This window comes from Perca flavescens, chromosome 14 (genome assembly GCF_004354835.1).
Source record: "Perca flavescens isolate YP-PL-M2 chromosome 14, PFLA_1.0, whole genome shotgun sequence".
In the NCBI taxonomy this organism is placed as follows: domain Eukaryota; kingdom Metazoa; phylum Chordata; class Actinopteri; order Perciformes; family Percidae; genus Perca; species Perca flavescens.
This window is the reverse complement of record NC_041344.1, coordinates 33,468,329-33,487,323: the sequence shown is the minus strand read 5'-3', so window position 1 is coordinate 33,487,323 and position 18,995 is coordinate 33,468,329. Positions and strand designations below refer to the sequence as shown.

Sequence of the window (18,995 nt, the reverse complement as noted above, 5' to 3'; positions counted from 1 at the left end):
GAACTGTTTGTCATTTGCTATTAAATAAATTCCTTTAGCTTTTTAGATACAATCTAATTGATGGGTAAAGGCACGCCATGCGTAACGACGCACAACGGCTGGCTTTGCACTGTTGGGAGATGGAGTCAGAGCCGGTTCTGACTGCCTGGAGCTGTTGGGTCTCTGTGCTGTTTTGGGCCCAGTGTTACAGAGAGCAGCACTCAGAGAAACCACACCGTGCCTGTCCCACTTCAAGAGGGGTCAGCTCCAGCGTCCCATTTCAGAAACACTTTCTCTGTACGCTTTTTTCCAGGTGTAAAACCAAACCAAACCAAACCAGACCAAACCAAACCAAACCAAACCAAGGGGAAACCAACATTCGGATCAGTGATTCGGACCAGAGCAAACTAACTATAGGTGTGAAAGGGCCCTTAGTCTACTGGAAACTTCTTGGACCCAAAAATGTTGTTTCCTATGAACTTTTATGATTGAAATATCATCTACAGCCTTAGTGGATGAAATTAAGTTTGGTTGCTAAAAATTGCATTTTGGGCAATTTTAGTAATTAGTATAATTAGCTCATTTAGGGGTAGACAGGGGTAGGTGACTAGGCTTTAAAACATCATGAAACTTCCCCAGTTGATTAAGACAAAAATAAAATGTATTACAAGTTTTTGGAAATGCTATGTTTAAATATACAAATATGGCATTCTTGTATTAAATATTGCTAATTTGCATAAATGTCCAGAACTGAAATCTGAACATTGGATAAAGCCAGGTTTAGAACTGATGACTGTAATGTTGTTTCTCTCCACATCCATCCGACCTGTGTTATCAGTCAGCAGGCGGTAGGAGCTGTGGTTGGTGTAACAGCAGCAGCATTAGAATGTGCTGGAGCTCCGTCAGCTGGCTGCAGGCCTCAGCTCGCAGCGGGGAGCCTCACGCCACCGGAAGGCAAATCACATCACACCCATCGTCTGAACCGCACATGATAAGGCCTCATTACCATACCTTTATTTTATCTTGTTGAAGCGGCTGCTAAAACAAAAGGGCAGTTGATTATTTTTCCTTGATCAGTGTAGCATTCAAGGCGTCTGATTTGAAAAGGGGCGGGAGGGGGGTAATGAAATCCCTCCCAGGGAATAGGGGATGGCTGACATGCATACAAGGCAGGGAGGACGGCTGGATCCTCGAGGTGGGATCAGCCTGTCCAGCCTCCACAATGGACCCACGAGACAAGACGGACACACAAAAGAGCTGAATCTGACAGTGGGTCCACTCTGCCGGCCAGCGTCTCCAGAGATGAGGAGCTGGCCGCAGCTCCTCCACCATCACAAAGGCCTCCTTCAGCATTGTGCTGAATATTTGACACATTTGACACATTAGACTCAGTTCACGGAGCGACGGCCACACAGGGAATAAACTCATTTGAATAGGAGGGGGCTGAAACTTTAGAGAACGTTCATGTCTGTCTGGCAGGGTTCCCATATGATGCCATGCTGAAACCACGCCTGAGCCTATATGCTTTGTTTGAAATGGCAGGTGTCAAATAATGCTGCTGGTGAATACAGTTTATTTGCTCTTAACTTGTCGTCTCGGTTATATACACCAAACGATTTTCTCTTTTTAGAACTCTTCCTATTATGATGCGTGTCTGCCTAGCAGCGCGCTCTCTGATTGGTCACCGGGAGTACAACTTTATTAACACAAACACTGTCTTGACAGCAGGTGGACAATTTTAGCTGGACAAACATTTCCTGTGGGCTGAACTGCACAACAGAAGAAGCTGCAGATGTTTCAAAATGGGTCACAACTAATAGCTTCCTAATGGCAGCCTTTTTCTATGATACAGTACATGGATTGTGATCAAATGAGAAGAATCCAGCAGAAAGTGGATCAGGAGTTGCCACAGTGAAATACAATCCGGGAAATCCAGATTGAAGAACAGACCCATGAGTTTGGAGGCTTAATACACAGTTTATGTTATTATGGGGAGGGTTTTCACAACTCTGGAGTTATTAGGGGAGTCTCGGCTCCATCTTTTGTTGTGATGACAATGAGGTAAAGAATTGAAACACGCTGTTTTCTTGATAAAGTCATCCAGTAGGAATGTACTATTTGATTGGTCAGTGCAGCAGTGCCTGATAGAAAGATTACTTTTTTTTCTTCTTTTTTTTATCCCTTTAATGATTTTTGACATTTCTCAGAATTACAGCAGCCCTTTTTAGAGTTGGGAACCACTGCTCTGAAGGTATGCTTGTTCCAGTCTCAGGACTAATCAGACTGTATAATAATAATAATAATAATAATAATAAATTTAATTTATATAGCGTTTTCATAGTACTCAAAGACACTTACCTGTAAAACCGTGGTAAGCAATAAAACAACACAAAACATAAAAACAATCATTTTACACAGGTAAAAACGATAAAACCAGCAGCTAACAGTAGATGAAGTAATACCCCCCTTCTTCTTCAAGGTTGATCCGTGTCTAGTCGCCAAAACCGTTTTTCAGGAAATGAAAGAAGGCTAACTTGAACACATTTTATTGATCTATATTCCACTGGATGATGAGGAGTGGGACAGAATCTGTAGGAATATTAAAACGTGATGTGGGGGTGTGCCTCATTCAGTTCATGATTATGCATCGCTTCTCTTGGACTCCCTCCGGGACGGGGCGACGCTGTAAAATAGTCTCAGGAAGGAACTGGTTTTGGTGGAACATGTGTACATTCAAAAGTAGTTTTAGTTGTGCAACAGAAAACTCTGATTGGACAGATAGTCTAGTGCCCCATGTACAGAGGCTATGTCCTTGCCGCCGCGGCCGTGGGTTTGGCTCCAGCCTGGGGCCCTATGCTGCATGTCATTCCCCCCCGCTCTCCCTCTTCATGTCTAAGCTGTCCTATCAAATAAAGGCCTAAAGAAAATGCCGCAAAGCAAAAAGATTGTGGTTTGGGTTAAAACATCGGTCCGCTTAAAGGACCGGATGTACTTTTAACTACGCGTTCGCGTACGTAAGATGGCTGCCGCGCGTATCCTGCGTTCCTTTGGAGCGTATGTTGTGCACGTCTTCAGAAATTTGCGCTACGCGTCCGCAAGATGCAATTCAGCACATGAACGTGGGGGCAGCATATCATCTGACAGGCAGGTCAGCAGCTGATCCGCACTCCAGTCAAGGACCATGTTATGGTGTCGGCCGGGTATATAATGGCTCTGATCTGCCCCCTAGTGGATATATACGTTCAACCCTCCAGGTACACGCAAAGTACGCAGGCAAGTATGTAAACAATGCCGTTTGCGCCGCCGCCTCTTGTCTTTAGCCTCTTTCCGACCAAGTAGTTCCAGGAACCTAGTTCTAGGAACAGTCCACTTCTAAACAGTTCTACTAACTACTCTCCCCCAAGACAGTTTTTTTTCCCATTTGCATTCACACTGGCCAAGTGGCCATATGGACTGACTTTTAGTTATTATAATCATCATCATCAATCATCATCTAACCACCACTATGCAGAAAAGGGAAAAGATCCTGCCCTGAAGTAGGAGCTGAAAGAGTTACAGGAACTGTGGCCAGAGGAACTTAAAAATCCCCGAATTGGTCCAGTCGGAACAGGAAGTAAAAAAGGGTTCTAGGAACGTCGTGTTCTAGGAACTGCAAAAATCCCTCTGGTCGGAAAGCGGCTAATGTTAAAAAGCTAGTATATCTGGGCCTGTAGTACTCCCAGGACAAGAACACCCTTTTCCTCGGTGAACGTCTTGTTTTCCCCTTAAAGAAACACCAAAGATTCTTTTGTACCTTAAAATAATGTTTCCCAAATCGTTTCAGTGGTTCATCAACTCGTAACAGGGTGAACGGCACTTCTGCATTCACTTTGTGGCTCTCTATCAGCTAGAACCACACTATGCAAGTTTGCCAGACCGGGTAGGGATCTGTAGTTCCAATGAGAAATAAGAAACTACAATACAGCGGTAATGGACAAATCCACTTCCAACCTGTAGGGGGACCGAAGAGGAAAAGTGCTTTGGTGTTGCTTTAACTTCTTCCAGGACATGAACTCCTCTCCCCTGCTTAAAAGTGACTTAAGACCTGGCTCTGTGCCGGCTCTTTAGCGTCTGTGGGAAAGCAAACAGGTTCTTTGGAGGTTCGTCAGTCGAACCAACTCCGAACCGGCACAAGCTCTAGCTCTGAACCAGCACCTGGTTCTTGTTGGTGGAAAAGGTTTATCCTTGAAGCTATATGAACAACTGGTTCACGAGAACAGCCTGACCACTAAGCTCACGTCTCCCCAGCTCTGACACGTACATAACATCCAATGTGCTCTGTTCTAGAAAAAGTGGGACTCTGCCTGTTGACGTCTCTGTTCAACTCTAAATCTCTTATCTGTGGGAAACATCAGCAGCAACGACGACACACACACATCTCCTATGCCGATCCAGTCACAGGAGCGCCGTGGAAGTGTGTGTTTAACCTCCGAGCTGTGCCTGCACGTCAGCAGCACTGATTGGCTGAATGATCAGAGGGCTCTGATTGGGGACAACTCGCACTAACTGCCCGCTAATTTAAAGGCTCGATTGGTCGGTGACGGGAATAGAGAGCGAAGGAAACGATCCACCTGTGTGATCCTTTGAATGTCTTCACACGGCCGCCTGTCACGTGGGAGTTTGAGCGGTCGGATGCTGATTGGACACGTGCCGCTATCTTTTTGTCTTTGATAAACAGGGATTAGAGTTAGCATGAAGCTGCATCCAAATGGAGGAACAGCAGCAGCGCTAAGAAGGCTAGAAAACAGAGGATTACAAGAGTCTTTTTGCTCCCTAATTTGATTTTAAAAGAGTCTTACCTTTGTTCTACGTGTCCAGTTAGGATGTGCTGGGAGGTGGAGATTAGCACAGAGAATTGAGTTTGTGACAAAGCCGATTAGCAGTTGAAACAACAATGGGTTTCTTCTTACATAATCTGCATTTTACAGTAATATTTCTCCTGTCAAGCAAGGAAAATGTTTCTATTTCCTGTTCCAATGTTATGCCAAAATGTGTAAATTATACAGCATTGTATTTACTATAGTAATATGTATAATTATGCATTATTATTATTATTATTATTAAAATAATAATGCAGCTGTAACATGATTTACTGTTCACAGAAAATTGTGAGGACATTTTCGTTTCATGCGGCTGTCTACTGCCATCTGCTGGATGCTACACGTCAGATACAGCATTATCCCATACTTTCATTGCAGGATATATTTAAAAAAGAAACTTTCACATTTTATTTGTATTCATTTCATTTAGCTGCCTAGAATAAAAGGCTCGTCTCAAACCCAAACCATATCAACGAGCTGGCAAATAATGGAAGTTGTGAAACGGGCAGAATAAATGGTGTTCATTGCACTAGGGTTGTTCTGTAGCAGGACAGTGAATATCTCCAGTCAGCGATGGAGTACGCGAGTCCTGCACTCTGGGCTCGTGACTCGACCCGGACCCCTCTTTGGTGACCCAGACTTGGACTCGGACTCGACCACTGGGGACACGAGACTTGAGAGGACTCGACAGTTGGTGACTCTTCTACAACACTGTCTCCAGTAACTGACATTTTTATTCAACCTGTTTGTACTTTCAACTTGTTATTTTAATTTGTAATATTTTACAAGGTCCAATTAGTAGCTTTTCTGGAGCTTTCGATCATGTCACATAATCTTCCTCAACATGGACGTTCAACATGCACTTTAAGGCTTAGAAATCTCTATTTTTGACCCTTATTGCTAATCTACGTAAACGCTGATGAGATCTACTTCTTAGATATTGAATGACAAGACATTTATCATTACTATGGAGGCCATTCGGTCAGTGCCTGAAAGTATCAAAGTTTGGTACCGAGGCCTTTGCTAAACGAAGCATCGGTCGGGTAGAGCTGTTTATTTATCGGTATGGAGTGACATCACTAATGTCAGTCGCAAATACATTTAAAAAAATTTCTTAACAGAACAACTGGCAGCGACTGGATGTGAAGACTTCCGATTATAGCCTTTGCATATCACACACTGTATGATTTCACTGTCAACACCAAGTGACCCAGACTGGAACCTGGTCCCATCAGCAGGATCATTCCAGGAGTTTTTAAGTGGGCTGACATTTTATCAGAATAAAGCATAGAAAATCTGCTGACTGTATTGTTCTTGGGGTTATATATTGTCCAGTTTGGATGGGTTATTATTTGGTTTGATTTAACTGACATAATGAAACATGGACACCGATAGGTGATAGCTGGAAAAGACAAAAAAATTGCATACGCATGTGTGTACATGTATGCATGTGTTTATATGTGTATGCATGTGTATATGCGCATTTAAGTAGGTATATATGCATATATGTGTATGGATACATTTAACATAAGTGAAGAATTAAATAGTTTGTATTTCAGTACAAAAGGGGGTAGGACCAGAAGGTCCTTTTTAAACTTCTTCCTACTCCTTTTTGAACATGGGAATCCTTATTTGAATCATTTACAATCATTTTTACATCAGTTTGCTCAAAATAAAATAAACTGAACTATAATAAGTTTCCAGACATTGGAATACCTGCAGAAGCTGCCAACAGTAGCCTGTGACGCTGTGCATTGTGGGCCGTGTTCTAAAGCATTTCCAAGGCTATTTAAAAATCTATTTTGATTGATAATAACCATCTGCTACAACTAGAGCTCGACGATTGATCGTTTTCAAATCAAATCAAATTTGAAAGAATGCGATGAGCTAATCGTGAAGACCGATTAATCGAATATGCAATATTTAGTTGAATGTTTGGTTCAACATTCTTTATTGCTCTTTTTATTATTATATTTACCGTTATTTCATAAGATAAATGCTGGAATAATGTTACATATCACAGATTCAATATTCAATGCTTATTAAAAGAAAAACAGGTATTGCTGGCAATTCATATCTATGTTCTCATCCTTGCATAAGAATATTGAGCAGTTTTGATGGTGTCTCATGTTAGAACGCTCCATGACATGTCTTTTTTGTTACACAGTGACTATTGAACTTTTACAAAAATAATCGCAAATCAAATCGTAATTGCAATATCTGACAGAAAAATCGCAAATCAGATTATTTTTTCCCCCAAATGGTTGAGCCCTGGCTACAGCCCAGAGGAAAGTGGCTTTTTAACAGACAAAGATGGAAGAATGTGGTTTAGCTCTGTGAGTGTGTCTGTACAAAGCCGAGTGTGTGTGTCTGTCAACATGTACAAAGAGCTCGTAGTGATGCTTCACTGACGCACACACACTAAAACGTGGACAAAACAACCAATAGTTCTTTTTTTATTGCCATTGTGCGTGAACTTTGACACTGCAGGTTACACAAGGAGTATCATGTAGTGAGTTGGTGAACACTCTGACCTGCCAGTGATGTGCTCTGGTCACTCTCAGTGCTGGTTTTGTATCAGTTGATGGCTTTAGCAACAAACTACTTGCTGATCCAGCCCCCATGCTCAAAACCAAAGGAATGCAAGATGAGACGCTTTTTGTGTCAAAGAACGGACAACACAGTTTTTTTTCTTTTTTTTTCCTGTTATTGCACACATCTAGTTTACCAATGCCGAGTATAGGTGGGACATTGGGAAAGCCATAGCTCTTGGTAAGGTGCTGACATGTCTTAAGAAAACCACAACATTGCATTGAGCCTCTTTAAAAGCGACATATATACAAAATATGAAAGGAGCGCCAATGCAGGGATTCCTCAAGCACACCAGATATCAAAATAAACGTGGGTTATGTTTTCCACTCTTGCAAATGAAAGTTGTGGATCATTTACACTTGGGCATAGTGATGCATGTTCAACAGCCTAGAGAGGATATATGAGACGTTGAGGTTGTGTTGCTTGGTGGGAGCATCAGGGAGCCTACAACCACACGGTAACAACAGACAGACAGACAGTGAGAGGGAGGCAGGCCAGTGTGATCCTTTTATCTGTGCATCAAACACATGAAAGCGCGACCGTATCTGCAAACCAAACATCTATCACTGCAGTAGCTAGTCTCTCACAGCGATTTCAAAGGCTGAGAGATATTTTAGGAATGAATCATCTTGAGTCTATTTATGTCTTGGCTGCTAAAATCTCATGGAATGCATTTAATGGAATAGAAATGATCTGGATTATCAGAACAGTCTAAGTTTGGATATGCAGATTGGAGTTAAAAGAGTTGTGCAAACATTCATCATGTATGGCTATAGTTCATTTTAAGCTTGTGCAAATCCAGTGGCTGCATGTACTGTTGCCTAGGACTGGGTATCTATCCTCAATACTACCCTGGTACTGACAGAAAAGTGCTGCCGGGTCTGTAGCACTAATTACGCAAAACTGTACTAATGTTGAATTCCTACTCAGATTTGTAATGCTCATTTCTTATTCTTTCATCAGGCAGTGTCTGCTTTTTAAATCTGCATTAATTGATCTTTTGGCCACTTGGGGGCAGCAGAACAAGCTGAAAACACAACATTAACATATTATTTACCTTAACTAGTACATACATAAAACCAAAACAATGAGCTAAAAGAGGCTAAGAAAAGCTCAATAGAACGGAGAACTCCAAATTCATTGTGACCCCTTTCACACTGCACATTTAAGATATAAAAATATTGAATAGTGCAGCTTTAAATCAATATTTTTGAAATTGTATTTCAATTTAGATAACGGTTAAGCTGTATTCTATTTAGGCAAACCTATTGTGCTAAGTCCAGTAACGGTTTGTGTTTAGACGACTTTAAACATTTGAGAACTGCAGCTTGTATTGTCAAATGAAAAAAATAAAGCATAATAAGGCATGGTTTTGTTACTGGTACTCAAACCTAGATATCTTTAAAAAGTAAAAAATAAAAACACAGTTCTACTGTTCCTTGTCTTCCACAAGAAGAGTCCCTTTTTATTTCTAATGTAGCTGGATGCTCGGTCTGAACACAGCAGGCTGGATGGGTGCTACCTGCCCAGTCTCTAGTAAACCAATGATGTTGTTCTCTTTGCTAAATGTTAGGCTATTAGACTAAGGCATAATTTACAGGATGGGAAGGAATAACCCCCCCCAATAACCAAAAGTGGCCTTTTTCCCAAGTTTTTGTTGCTTTTTTCAAAATGTTTTGTTGCTTTTGTCTGGTTTTGTCGTCTTTTTCAATACATGCTGACGTGTCGCGGGACCTCCCCCCAACCCTCCCCCCCAAGGTTGAACCCAAAGTTACGCCCTTACCATTAGGGCTGAATGGGCGGTGGTAGAGACCTTTCAAACTGGAAATGTCCTGCTCTGTAGTTGTATCTTGGTCCGAATTCTTCAAGGGATTCTCAGCAAAAACCAAATATTGGCCAATCTATTACTTTTTAAACTCACACATATTGATATCAGCCTCAGAAATTCCAGTATCCCTCTGGCTCTATAGTCTTGATTTAGTCAGGTTAAGTTGCACAAGAAAACGGCGTCTTTGGCTAAGAAAACTGAGGTTTAACTCATCAAATAAGATAAGATTTCAATCTCAGAAAAATGTTTATACAACTATACCTCCAATCTGCACCTCTAAGGAACCAAATGCTTCAGTTTGATTGTATTTCCATGTTGACGGAGCTGCAGACGTGTCCACCTTTGGTCCACCGGCAACAGGCTCAGGAGAGCCAATCAACACTGTCTGCAGGCTTAAATATCAGACTGTACATCATCCAAGTCTCTGTCTAGCACGCTTCTATCAACACACACACACACACACACACATACACACACACACACCCATACACACACACACACACACACACACACACGCCCACGCCCACGCAGCCATTAATGCCATCAGTAACAGTGTGTGTGGTCGGTAGAGTATCCCACCACCAGTCAGCAGTCAGCTATGGGAATGAGAAAACCAGGAAGAAATGACAGTGAATCTGTTCTGCAGATATTTGTATGGACATACATTCCAAATTACCTGAGTATAGACTCTGATTGTGAAATACCTGAAGCGAGGCCAGATGCAGACACTGTGCAACCAATTTGAGGCCATTTTGTCTTTTTTTTTTCCACTTTGCCCAAATGATTTTTCTCTTTGCATTTGTTTTTAGACAGGGTTTAACAATGTGACCTGGATGGTGTAAACAGAATCCTGAATAGTACAGCTGTTTTCCCTGTTACACATAGCAATACACAGTTTAAAACAAGCAGTTTTCTTTCTTTTCATAGAGATATATGTGTGTATATATATATATATATATGTGTGTATATATATATATATATATATATATATATATATATATATATATATATGTTTAGAGAGCTTATTCATACTGTGAATGTTGAAACAGAACACAACACATAATTTAATCAGAAATATACTACCAGTTTAAAATGCATGCCCCTCCCCCCATCCATCGCGCTCCCTATCTTCCCTTCGATGCCTGCATATGATAACCTGGAACCATCGGCGGCTATCCCTGCCAGCACCAGCTCAGACGTTACGCAGGACAGAACATTAAGGTGGCGAGTCTTTGTGGCGGCGGCGGTGGTTATTCGGAACATTGTTGCTACGTCATGCAGAGATAGAAGGGGGGGGTGGAGGGGGTCAGCACAGAGAGACGGAGGCTCCCCCTGGCCGAGCAGAGGGAGGTGTTGGTGGGACAGTCAGTGGTGATGGTTGGCGGTCGCAAGTGTGGATCCCCGGAGTCAGAGGCCAGCTCTGCTCAGGTCTAGCTGGTGGCCGGGCTGTCTGTCTGGGGCTCTGCAGTCTCTGAGGGCCAGCCGGGTGGCTCCGGGGGGTCGTCTGTGCTGGTGCTCGCCGTGACCTGAGTGGAGGCCCCGTAGTGCGACGTGGCCCCCTGGGCGTCCGAGCCAGAGGCCGCCTCCGCGTTGTCCTCGTCCTCCTCGGGCTCCGACGCCGGGATGAGGTGCAGGGAGCCGGGCAGTTTGACGGGGCAGAACGCCGAGCCCGTCGGGATGAAGTTGACTTTGTTTTTGTCGGGGCAGGAGAAGAGGGGGACCGACGCCGATGTGGACTGCCTTGAGCTGCAGAGAAACGTGATGCAGTGTCAGTGAGGGGCACACATTCCTAAAGGCAGCAGAGAGGTAGTGTTAAACACTCCATACCTCATCTCCTCGAAAGCTTTAATCTTCTCACAGCCCTCCGGCGGCTCGCGCTTGAACATGTAGCTGTTGTTGGGTTTGGGCGAGGAGGCGAACTTGGGCAGCGGCGAGCTGCTTCCACTGTCTGTGAACACAGAGATACAGGCCAATCAACACCGGCAGCTTTTCTATCACTTCTGGAGCATTTTCTTATGTCCACCACTCGTCAAAATCATAAAGTAGATGCGCTAGGGGTTACACGATTTTGATTGAAAATCAATCAAAATGAGCTTCCGATTTACTTGCGGTCGTCCGAAGAAAAACAACAACACACAGCACAGCTGACCAGCTAATAGCACGCAGCCAAAGACACAGGGTATCGTTAGCTTACCGGTAACTGCAGCTTGACTATTCCAGATACCATGGCTGCTGCCAGAGTCTAAACTAAAGTAGCTAACAGAGCTAACACCAGTGAACAACCGTAGGATTAGCGAGAAAGTCGCTAAAAGGAGATGGCTATGAGCGCTTAAGTGAACTAGTGTAAGGTTAGGTTTAAATGTAAAGTGGATAATTAGCCGACAGAAATAACAGAGCTACCGAAGCAAGCCGCTTTCAACACAGAAGCATGTCAGCACGTCAGCCAATCAGGAGGCAGGACAGCCGAGCCGGTGTAGCTGGTTTCATTGGTGAAAGTGAAAAGCGGCTCCGCATATCCATAATATGTTATGTCCAATTACGTGTTCAATGTACCCAGACTGACGGCAATCTCTAGTAACCACGAATGGATGATTTGAAATATTAGAGATCACCCAAGCCTACTGCGACGGGACTCCATGGTGCATTCATGTGAACCTTATTAACTTATGGTGCAATCAATTGCAGTTTGTTGCAAAGTACCCTTCTGCCATCTAATGGTTCTTATTATGACATTGGCATCCCTGTTGAAAACAAATGTTTAAATCAAAAAATGTATGGAATCGTGGATTTGGATAATGATAACAACCCCAGTAACAACCCACACTTGATTTGTTGCCGAGTAATTGCTGTGGACAAACAAATTCCATGAAGAGACCAAAACCGACTGTCAATACTTTGACTTTGCTAACCTGTGTGTGGTACTCAGCACTAAGCCCATTGGTTTCTACTCAGGGGACACAGTACAGAGGCCTACATCTTAAACAGGACGAGGTCAAAGCCCAGACCATGCACGGTCAACGTGTGTCACAGAGGAAAAAGATGCACCAGGTTGATGCACTAATATTTAGAGATGTACCGATAGACCGGCCGGTGACTCGAATTGGCCGGTTTTCACGTGCTCTTTCATGCCGGTCAACGCTACAATTAACTGAAAACAGAAGTTCTACGAGTTACAGTTCCCAAGGACGCACGCATTTTCTCCTTTCTCTCAACTTCTCCGCCGTGTGTGGCGCGCATGTAGGCTCTATTCTCCCACATGTAGGAACCTCGTGAGTTAACCTGCAACATGTCAGCTGTTTGGACATTCTTCAGCGTGTGGTCAGAGATAACAAGTTTACAATATGCAACAGCTGCAAGAAGAAAGTAGGGAAGAAGAAAGTAGGGCGTGGAGGGACCACACCAAAAACCAGAATCACATTTTTTTTTTGTGGGATATTAGATGTGAAAAGATTTCTAACATTGGTCTTTAGATGTGTGTGAATTTCCCACACCAGGAGTCATTTATATAGTTCTATTTTATAGTGATCCATTATCTGTTCAAAAATGTGCAAAGGCAGAGGGACCGCAGGGTTAGCTAGCGTTAACTGTTCCCAGACAACTGAGTTGGTTTTGCCTTTTTTTGCTCACCAAACGCTGCTGCCATCTTTACTCGCGCTGAGTTTTAAAATTCCAGCGGATGATATGACCACGACTTGCCTCCCTGACTGGCTTCGGGAAGGGTGGATGTGTGCATGCGGATGTGCGCATGCACGTCATTCAGAACACAAGACCACGTTTTTAAGTGTTCTTGCAAAACAGAACATGGCAAAATAATCGTTTTTTTCTCGATTATGCTATTTTGGTGATCGTTGGGAGCCAAAATCGAAATCGAAATTGAAATTCAATTAATTGCACAGCCCTACTTTGTTCTGTGCAAAATGTTCTATTAAAGAAAAGATAGAAAATAAATATTTGTCTGTGCTGTAAAGTGGTTAGAAAAAATGAAATCGGAATCGGCTAAAAATCGTTAGCGGCTGGCCTAACTCCAAGAAAATCGGAAATCGGAATTGGCCTAGAAAGTTGTAATCAGTGCATCTCTACAAATATTCCCCCATTATTCCGAATATGACAATATTCCAAATTTGATTCAGGTCATGTAAACAGCCCATTCAGTTTGGGTACTCCAAATAAGGCCTTTTTCCAAATTTAGCAATTTTTAAAAAATTATTTTCTGATTAAGACATGTGTGATGACCCGGTATTATTCGGTTTTAAAAGCATTTTTTGGACATGTATACAGCGCATTCAAAATACGCGTCTTAATCAGGGTTTTTACTGCAGTTTGTGAGAGTTTACAGCCTCTTGCCTGTTTACGGCTTACAGTCAGCTCTGTGCGTTGCTATGGTTGTTGTACACAAACCAACCAACCAACAGTTTGCAGGGCTGCGGTAGAGATGCACGCCCAAAAGAAAATATATATTCTCTCTCATTAGCCATGTAAACAGCTTAATCTGAATATTGTCTTTTTCGGGAATAAGGGCTAAAGTGATGTTCTGTACCTTTATCCCGGTCGTACAGTAGATCCTCTGTGGAGTAAGGACTGCCGTCGTGTGATCCTGGCGGGCAGGCCGGCGAGGGGCAGGGCGACAGGCTGGAGCAGCTGCTGGACCGCCCGGGGGCTGAGGGAGTCTGGGTGTCCACACTGCGGGTGCTGCTGCTGCGCTGCTGGGGAGGGAAGGGTGCCCGCCGCCCATCGGGAACCTCCAGGGACTGCAGAGTCCGACAGGAGACAGACAGCAGGATTCATGATTACTATGTCAAAGCCAAAACTCCCCTAGATGGGTACTGATTCGATTTATGTTGCGGTAGTATTGGGTATTGCGATTTCCTTTTCCTTCTTTAACAAAAACAAAAGTTGAATAATACACTTCTAGATACAATATATCATGAAACATTCCTAATAACTATTTATTTCATTGGTAAAGAAGTACATAACATGTATTTTCTGCTTTCGCTCCGTTTTGCTGGAAACGGATATGATGTAGTCGCCGTCGGCGGTACCGTATAAACAGAAAATATTTAGGTGAATCATTGGTAAAAAAAAAAAAAATCGATTCCAGGAAAAAGAATTGATTTAAAAAATCGTTGCAAAAAAACAAACAAAAAAAACAGAATTCTGTGTCAGAGTAACACAAGTTTACTGATACCCTAGGTTAACAAACGTATGAATAGAAATGAAGCAGAGCCCCACCTTGAGCTCCTCCTTCTCCCCGTTGTCTTTGATGAAGACCTTCTCCAGCTCGTGGTTGATGCCCTCCATGCTGCTGGGCACCCTGGAGATGGAAGGCTTTGGCACTGTGATGTTGGACAGCGGCATCTGGGCGGACTTCGACATGGAAAACTGCTGCAGAACACACACAGATACAGGCTGTTTGATTAGGAAAACGTTTGTGCTCCTTTCCACCTGGCCAAGGCTTTGTGTATATGAACTGTTGTCAATTCGGATACAATGTGCCGTGTTGTATTTATAGCAGTAATTACACCGTAGAATGCATGTATGAGTAAGGGGCTGTAATAAAGCAAATGAGGACGGATCCAAACACCTGAATCTCGTCCTAATATTTAAAGAATGGCTTCATACGTCACATCATTCTCATATTTGTGTTAAGACCATGGAATGCACTCATTCCATACTAATATTATAGTCTCACATTGCCAGACCTTCCTCCACAGCGCTGCAAAGGAGGGTCTGGCAAGTCCTCACAGCATTCCGGGATGGGAGAAAAACGTGCTCTGATTTATTGACATTTCTTTGAACCAATCACAATCGTCATGGGCGGTGCTAAGCGCCGGATGGAGCCACGGTGCCTCTGCTAAATAGTCTCAGGAAGGAACTTGTTTTGGTGGAACATGTGTAGGTTCAAAAGTAGTTTTAGTCGTGCAACAGAAAACTCAGATTGGACAGATAGTCTAGCTAGCTGTCTGGATTTACCCTGCAGAGATCTGAGGAGCAGTTAACCATAGTCCTCACAAATCCACCGGAGGTTAGAACGCCAACACAAAGACATCTGGCCGAAAAGAGTTAAATCCGGTGGAATATCCGGCAGCACCTGAACAATCCTGGAAGTGAAACTAATAGTATAACGTGCACACTATTAACTGCTACTCATGGTGACAGTACACTATCATGACTGTACAAGAAATAAATGTACTGTATATCATGTATTAATGTTTTGTACCAACAAAGCTTGGGTCGCTGTCTATATATTCTGATTGTCCTATTTTCATAGTATTCAATCACCGGTACTAGGGCTGCACAATATATTGTTTTTTTAACGTCCTTGCAATATCAACTGCTGCAAGAAACATGGACTGTATTTATATACGTAGTCTTACCTGTAACGACTATTCAAAGCACTTTTACATAGTACAGGAACCATTCACACACATTCATACACTGTGGCTGAGGCTGCCATACTGCCATGCTCATCAGATAAACATTCACACACATTTACACTCCGACGGCGCAGCATCGGGAGCAATTTGGGGTTCAGTGTCTTGCCCAAGGACACTTCAACATGGGACTGCAGGGCCAGGGATCGAACCCCCCACGTTCCGAATGGTAGGCAACCGCTCTTCCACCTGAGCCACAGCCGCTCCACACAAACACATCGCGCAAAGGCTGTGCGCAAAGGGGGGAGGTTCACTCATGCTCTCAGCTGACTACCACAGCTTCCTGTCACTCTGTCAGAGTGACACGTTTTTGTGTGGCAAAACATAAATTGAGAAATTGTTTTGAGAAACTGTTTTCCGTCAGAACGTTTAGAGATTTCAACATTTCCGGCCGCATTTGAAAGCAGCTTCATTTCACCGAGAAAGAGAAGAGACGGAGGGACTGAGGAAACATTTAGCTGTTACACAAACTCCTGGGCAGTTCAGTGCTAGCTCTTTTGTCCCTCAGAGTTTTAAAACTTTCTTGTGGCTGCGATAGAGGCAGTGATGTCTCTGGTGCACGTCGGGCTACGGCGTAGGATCCGTATTTCCACAAACCTACGTACGTACCCCCGCGTCAATTTAACGCAGAAGCATAAATTGGCATTATCACAATTGACTGATTACGATTTTTATACAATTCATAATACATTCTGACCAACTTCCCAATGAATAAATATATCGTCTAGAAAGCAACAGGGCCTCCTCTCTTCCAGTGTCTATAATCGATAACCCTGCCTATTAGGTTTATTCCCCTTGAAATATGTCTGAAAAAGATGACCTCTTATTTCCGAGGTCGAGACTTTAAAATAACAATATACATTGACAACAGCAGATGTCGCCAAACCGCAAGCCACGTGGCGGCGAGGATGATGGAGCCGGTGGAACCAGAGCATGGAAGTAGGCCTGGGACAACGTAGTAGGGGTGCACGATTCAGAAAATGACATTCAAGATTCGATTCAAAATCGATTTTCGATTCAAAAACGATTCTCAATTCAAAAAACGATTCACAGTATGTAAATGTGGTTACATATGTGATTGCATTAGACATACAATAAATTTAAAAAATCGATTTTTGTAATTCTATGAATTGATTTTGCATTGCGATTCGAATATAAATAAATTTTTTGCACACCCCTACTACATAGTGGTCTTATTGTGCTGTTTGTTTTACATAATCGTGGTTTCTTTTATTAACTGCAATGGCTAACATTAGCTAAGGTGCTAAGGGGTATGACTGTTGATGGTAATTGTTGATTTTGTTCACATATGCCAAATTGTAATTACATAAGTAATGATGTGTAATCTGGCTGACAAACCCGCTGATTAAATAACCATCACCACCCTTCACCTTTTTTTCTTTCAGAGGACTATATATTTGTATTATTATTTCAACTGTTAGTTGTTGGCACTTGACCCTAAACATGTTCATAGCAACAAAAATGACAAGGGGGGGGACACAGTTAGAAAAAATGTTTTATGATTATAAAGAGGCGTTTTTTACTTCATAGGCTGTGTACTTGTGTTTTTATATTATCTGGGTCAGACGATAGTGATATAACCAAAAGATTTGTTAAAAAATAAAGAGTTACATATTTTTAAATTTGACTGAAAGAGATTATATTGTTGATCGCAATTATTTCTGAGACAATTAATTGTAGAGCAACATTTGGAACTGTTCCAGCTCTCCATGGGAGTGACAGTAGTGAGAGTCAGGCTGTATGTTTCTGTCTGAACCAGAGAGTAGGAACCGAGCCTGACAACAACCCGACAGGCATGCTGTTTTTTCTTCTCTTTTTAAGATAGGAAAGGGGAGGGAGAGGGGGGATGACATTCAGCAAAGGGCCACAGGTTGGAATCCAAGGTAGCCCCAGGTTTCCACGAGTTCAATTTAAGACTTTTTAAGACCTCTTTAATACCATTTAGAATGAAATTTAATACCAACTTCGTGAACATACTGGCAAAAGTATGAAGGATATAATGGAATGTCAGAAAGGATTTTAGGCTATAAAAACTTGCATTCTCACCTAAAGTGAACTGAACTCTAGTTAACAGAGACCTCCGTTTTCAAGCGGACCAAAGCTTGGTCCGCAACAGAGTTGGAATGAGTTTTCACATCCCCCCCAAACGAACCGGACTATCTGACAAAATGTTCCAGGGTTCAGTTAAAACGGAGAAAACTGCTGTGGTGTCAAAGCACCCTTACAGTCCTAACAGATTTTTACTGTTTCATTTTCAACCAATCCAGCTATACATACCCGTTTATAGTATGTCATCTCATTAATCTACTCTTTCACGATTGCAATGTCAAAGCCAAAAGTCCCCAACCCCCCCATTTGTGAGACGACTGCACGCTAGGGTTGGGACGGTATGCTTTTGCAATCCTGGAAGTGGAATGCGACATATATAGACTAGGCTGATGTATTTCATTTGTAAAGAGGAACATAACATGGATTTTTTTGCTTTCAGTTAGAAAACGGACATGATGTAGTTGCCGTCAGCGGTACCGTATAAAACAAAAATATTTAGGTGAATCTTTGATAAATAAACCTACCCCCACCCCTACTGCACACATACCAGACTCCCGTAAATTAATGCTTCTTTCTACAGATACAGGTCTTCTACTATGGGTGTAGTTTGCAATGTTTGCAAATCACTATATTTGAAGAACAGTACCTGAACGTGGCTGGCTGTGGAGGTGTGGTTGGTAGTGCTGGTGAGGGCGGTGTAGGTGATGGTGTTGCACTGCAGGGGGGACAGTCGCTCCTCGTCTTTACTGTGGCGTCCCCCTTGTTTACTGCGATGGAGCTGATGCCGGAGCTTCGCAATCTGCCGGAATCACACAGGAGAGCAGGAGGAGACAGAAGAGAGACATAAACATTTAGCAGGCAGGTCCATACATAGCTCTAAAATAAAAATGTTTCTTGCAGCATCAGACGTTGTTGTGTTCACAGTCATGCTGCTGTGTGATCTCTGTAACTGTGCTAGCAGCTGCTGCTCCCGCTATCAAAAACACTGGCTCTTTTATACTGAGAATGTAATGACAGTGGTCCAGGAAGTAGGGCTGCACCATATGAGGAAAATATTTAATTGCGATTGTTTTGACTGATATCCTGATTGCGATATGATTCACGAAATTGGGAATGATCATTTTCTTGTATCAATATTATCATTTTCATTGAAAAATATTAAAATACAAAAAAATACAAAATTAGTATGGCATGATTATTACTAAACCACCTACCCGAGTGCCCGTGCACGTTGTG

The 18,995-nt window shown here is 42.7% G+C and overlaps 1 protein-coding gene across 1 annotated transcript in view; it reads right to left on the bottom strand.

Annotated features, from left to right (window-relative positions):
- Nucleotides 1–10,283: 10,283 nt before the first annotated feature.
- Nucleotides 10,284–18,995, bottom strand: part of glcci1a (glucocorticoid induced 1a) — a 33,343-nt gene continuing 24,631 nt past the window's right edge. The window contains exons 5-9 of the mRNA XM_028596906.1: nucleotides 18,406–18,558; nucleotides 14,488–14,640; nucleotides 13,796–14,006; nucleotides 11,086–11,206; nucleotides 10,284–11,004 (exon numbers count right to left, since the gene is read on the bottom strand). Coding sequence (XP_028452707.1) covers nucleotides 10,689–11,004; nucleotides 11,086–11,206; nucleotides 13,796–14,006; nucleotides 14,488–14,640; nucleotides 18,406–18,558 — 954 coding nt within the window. The 3' untranslated portion in view covers nucleotides 10,284–10,688. The remainder of the gene's footprint in view (nucleotides 11,005–11,085; nucleotides 11,207–13,795; nucleotides 14,007–14,487; nucleotides 14,641–18,405; nucleotides 18,559–18,995) is intronic.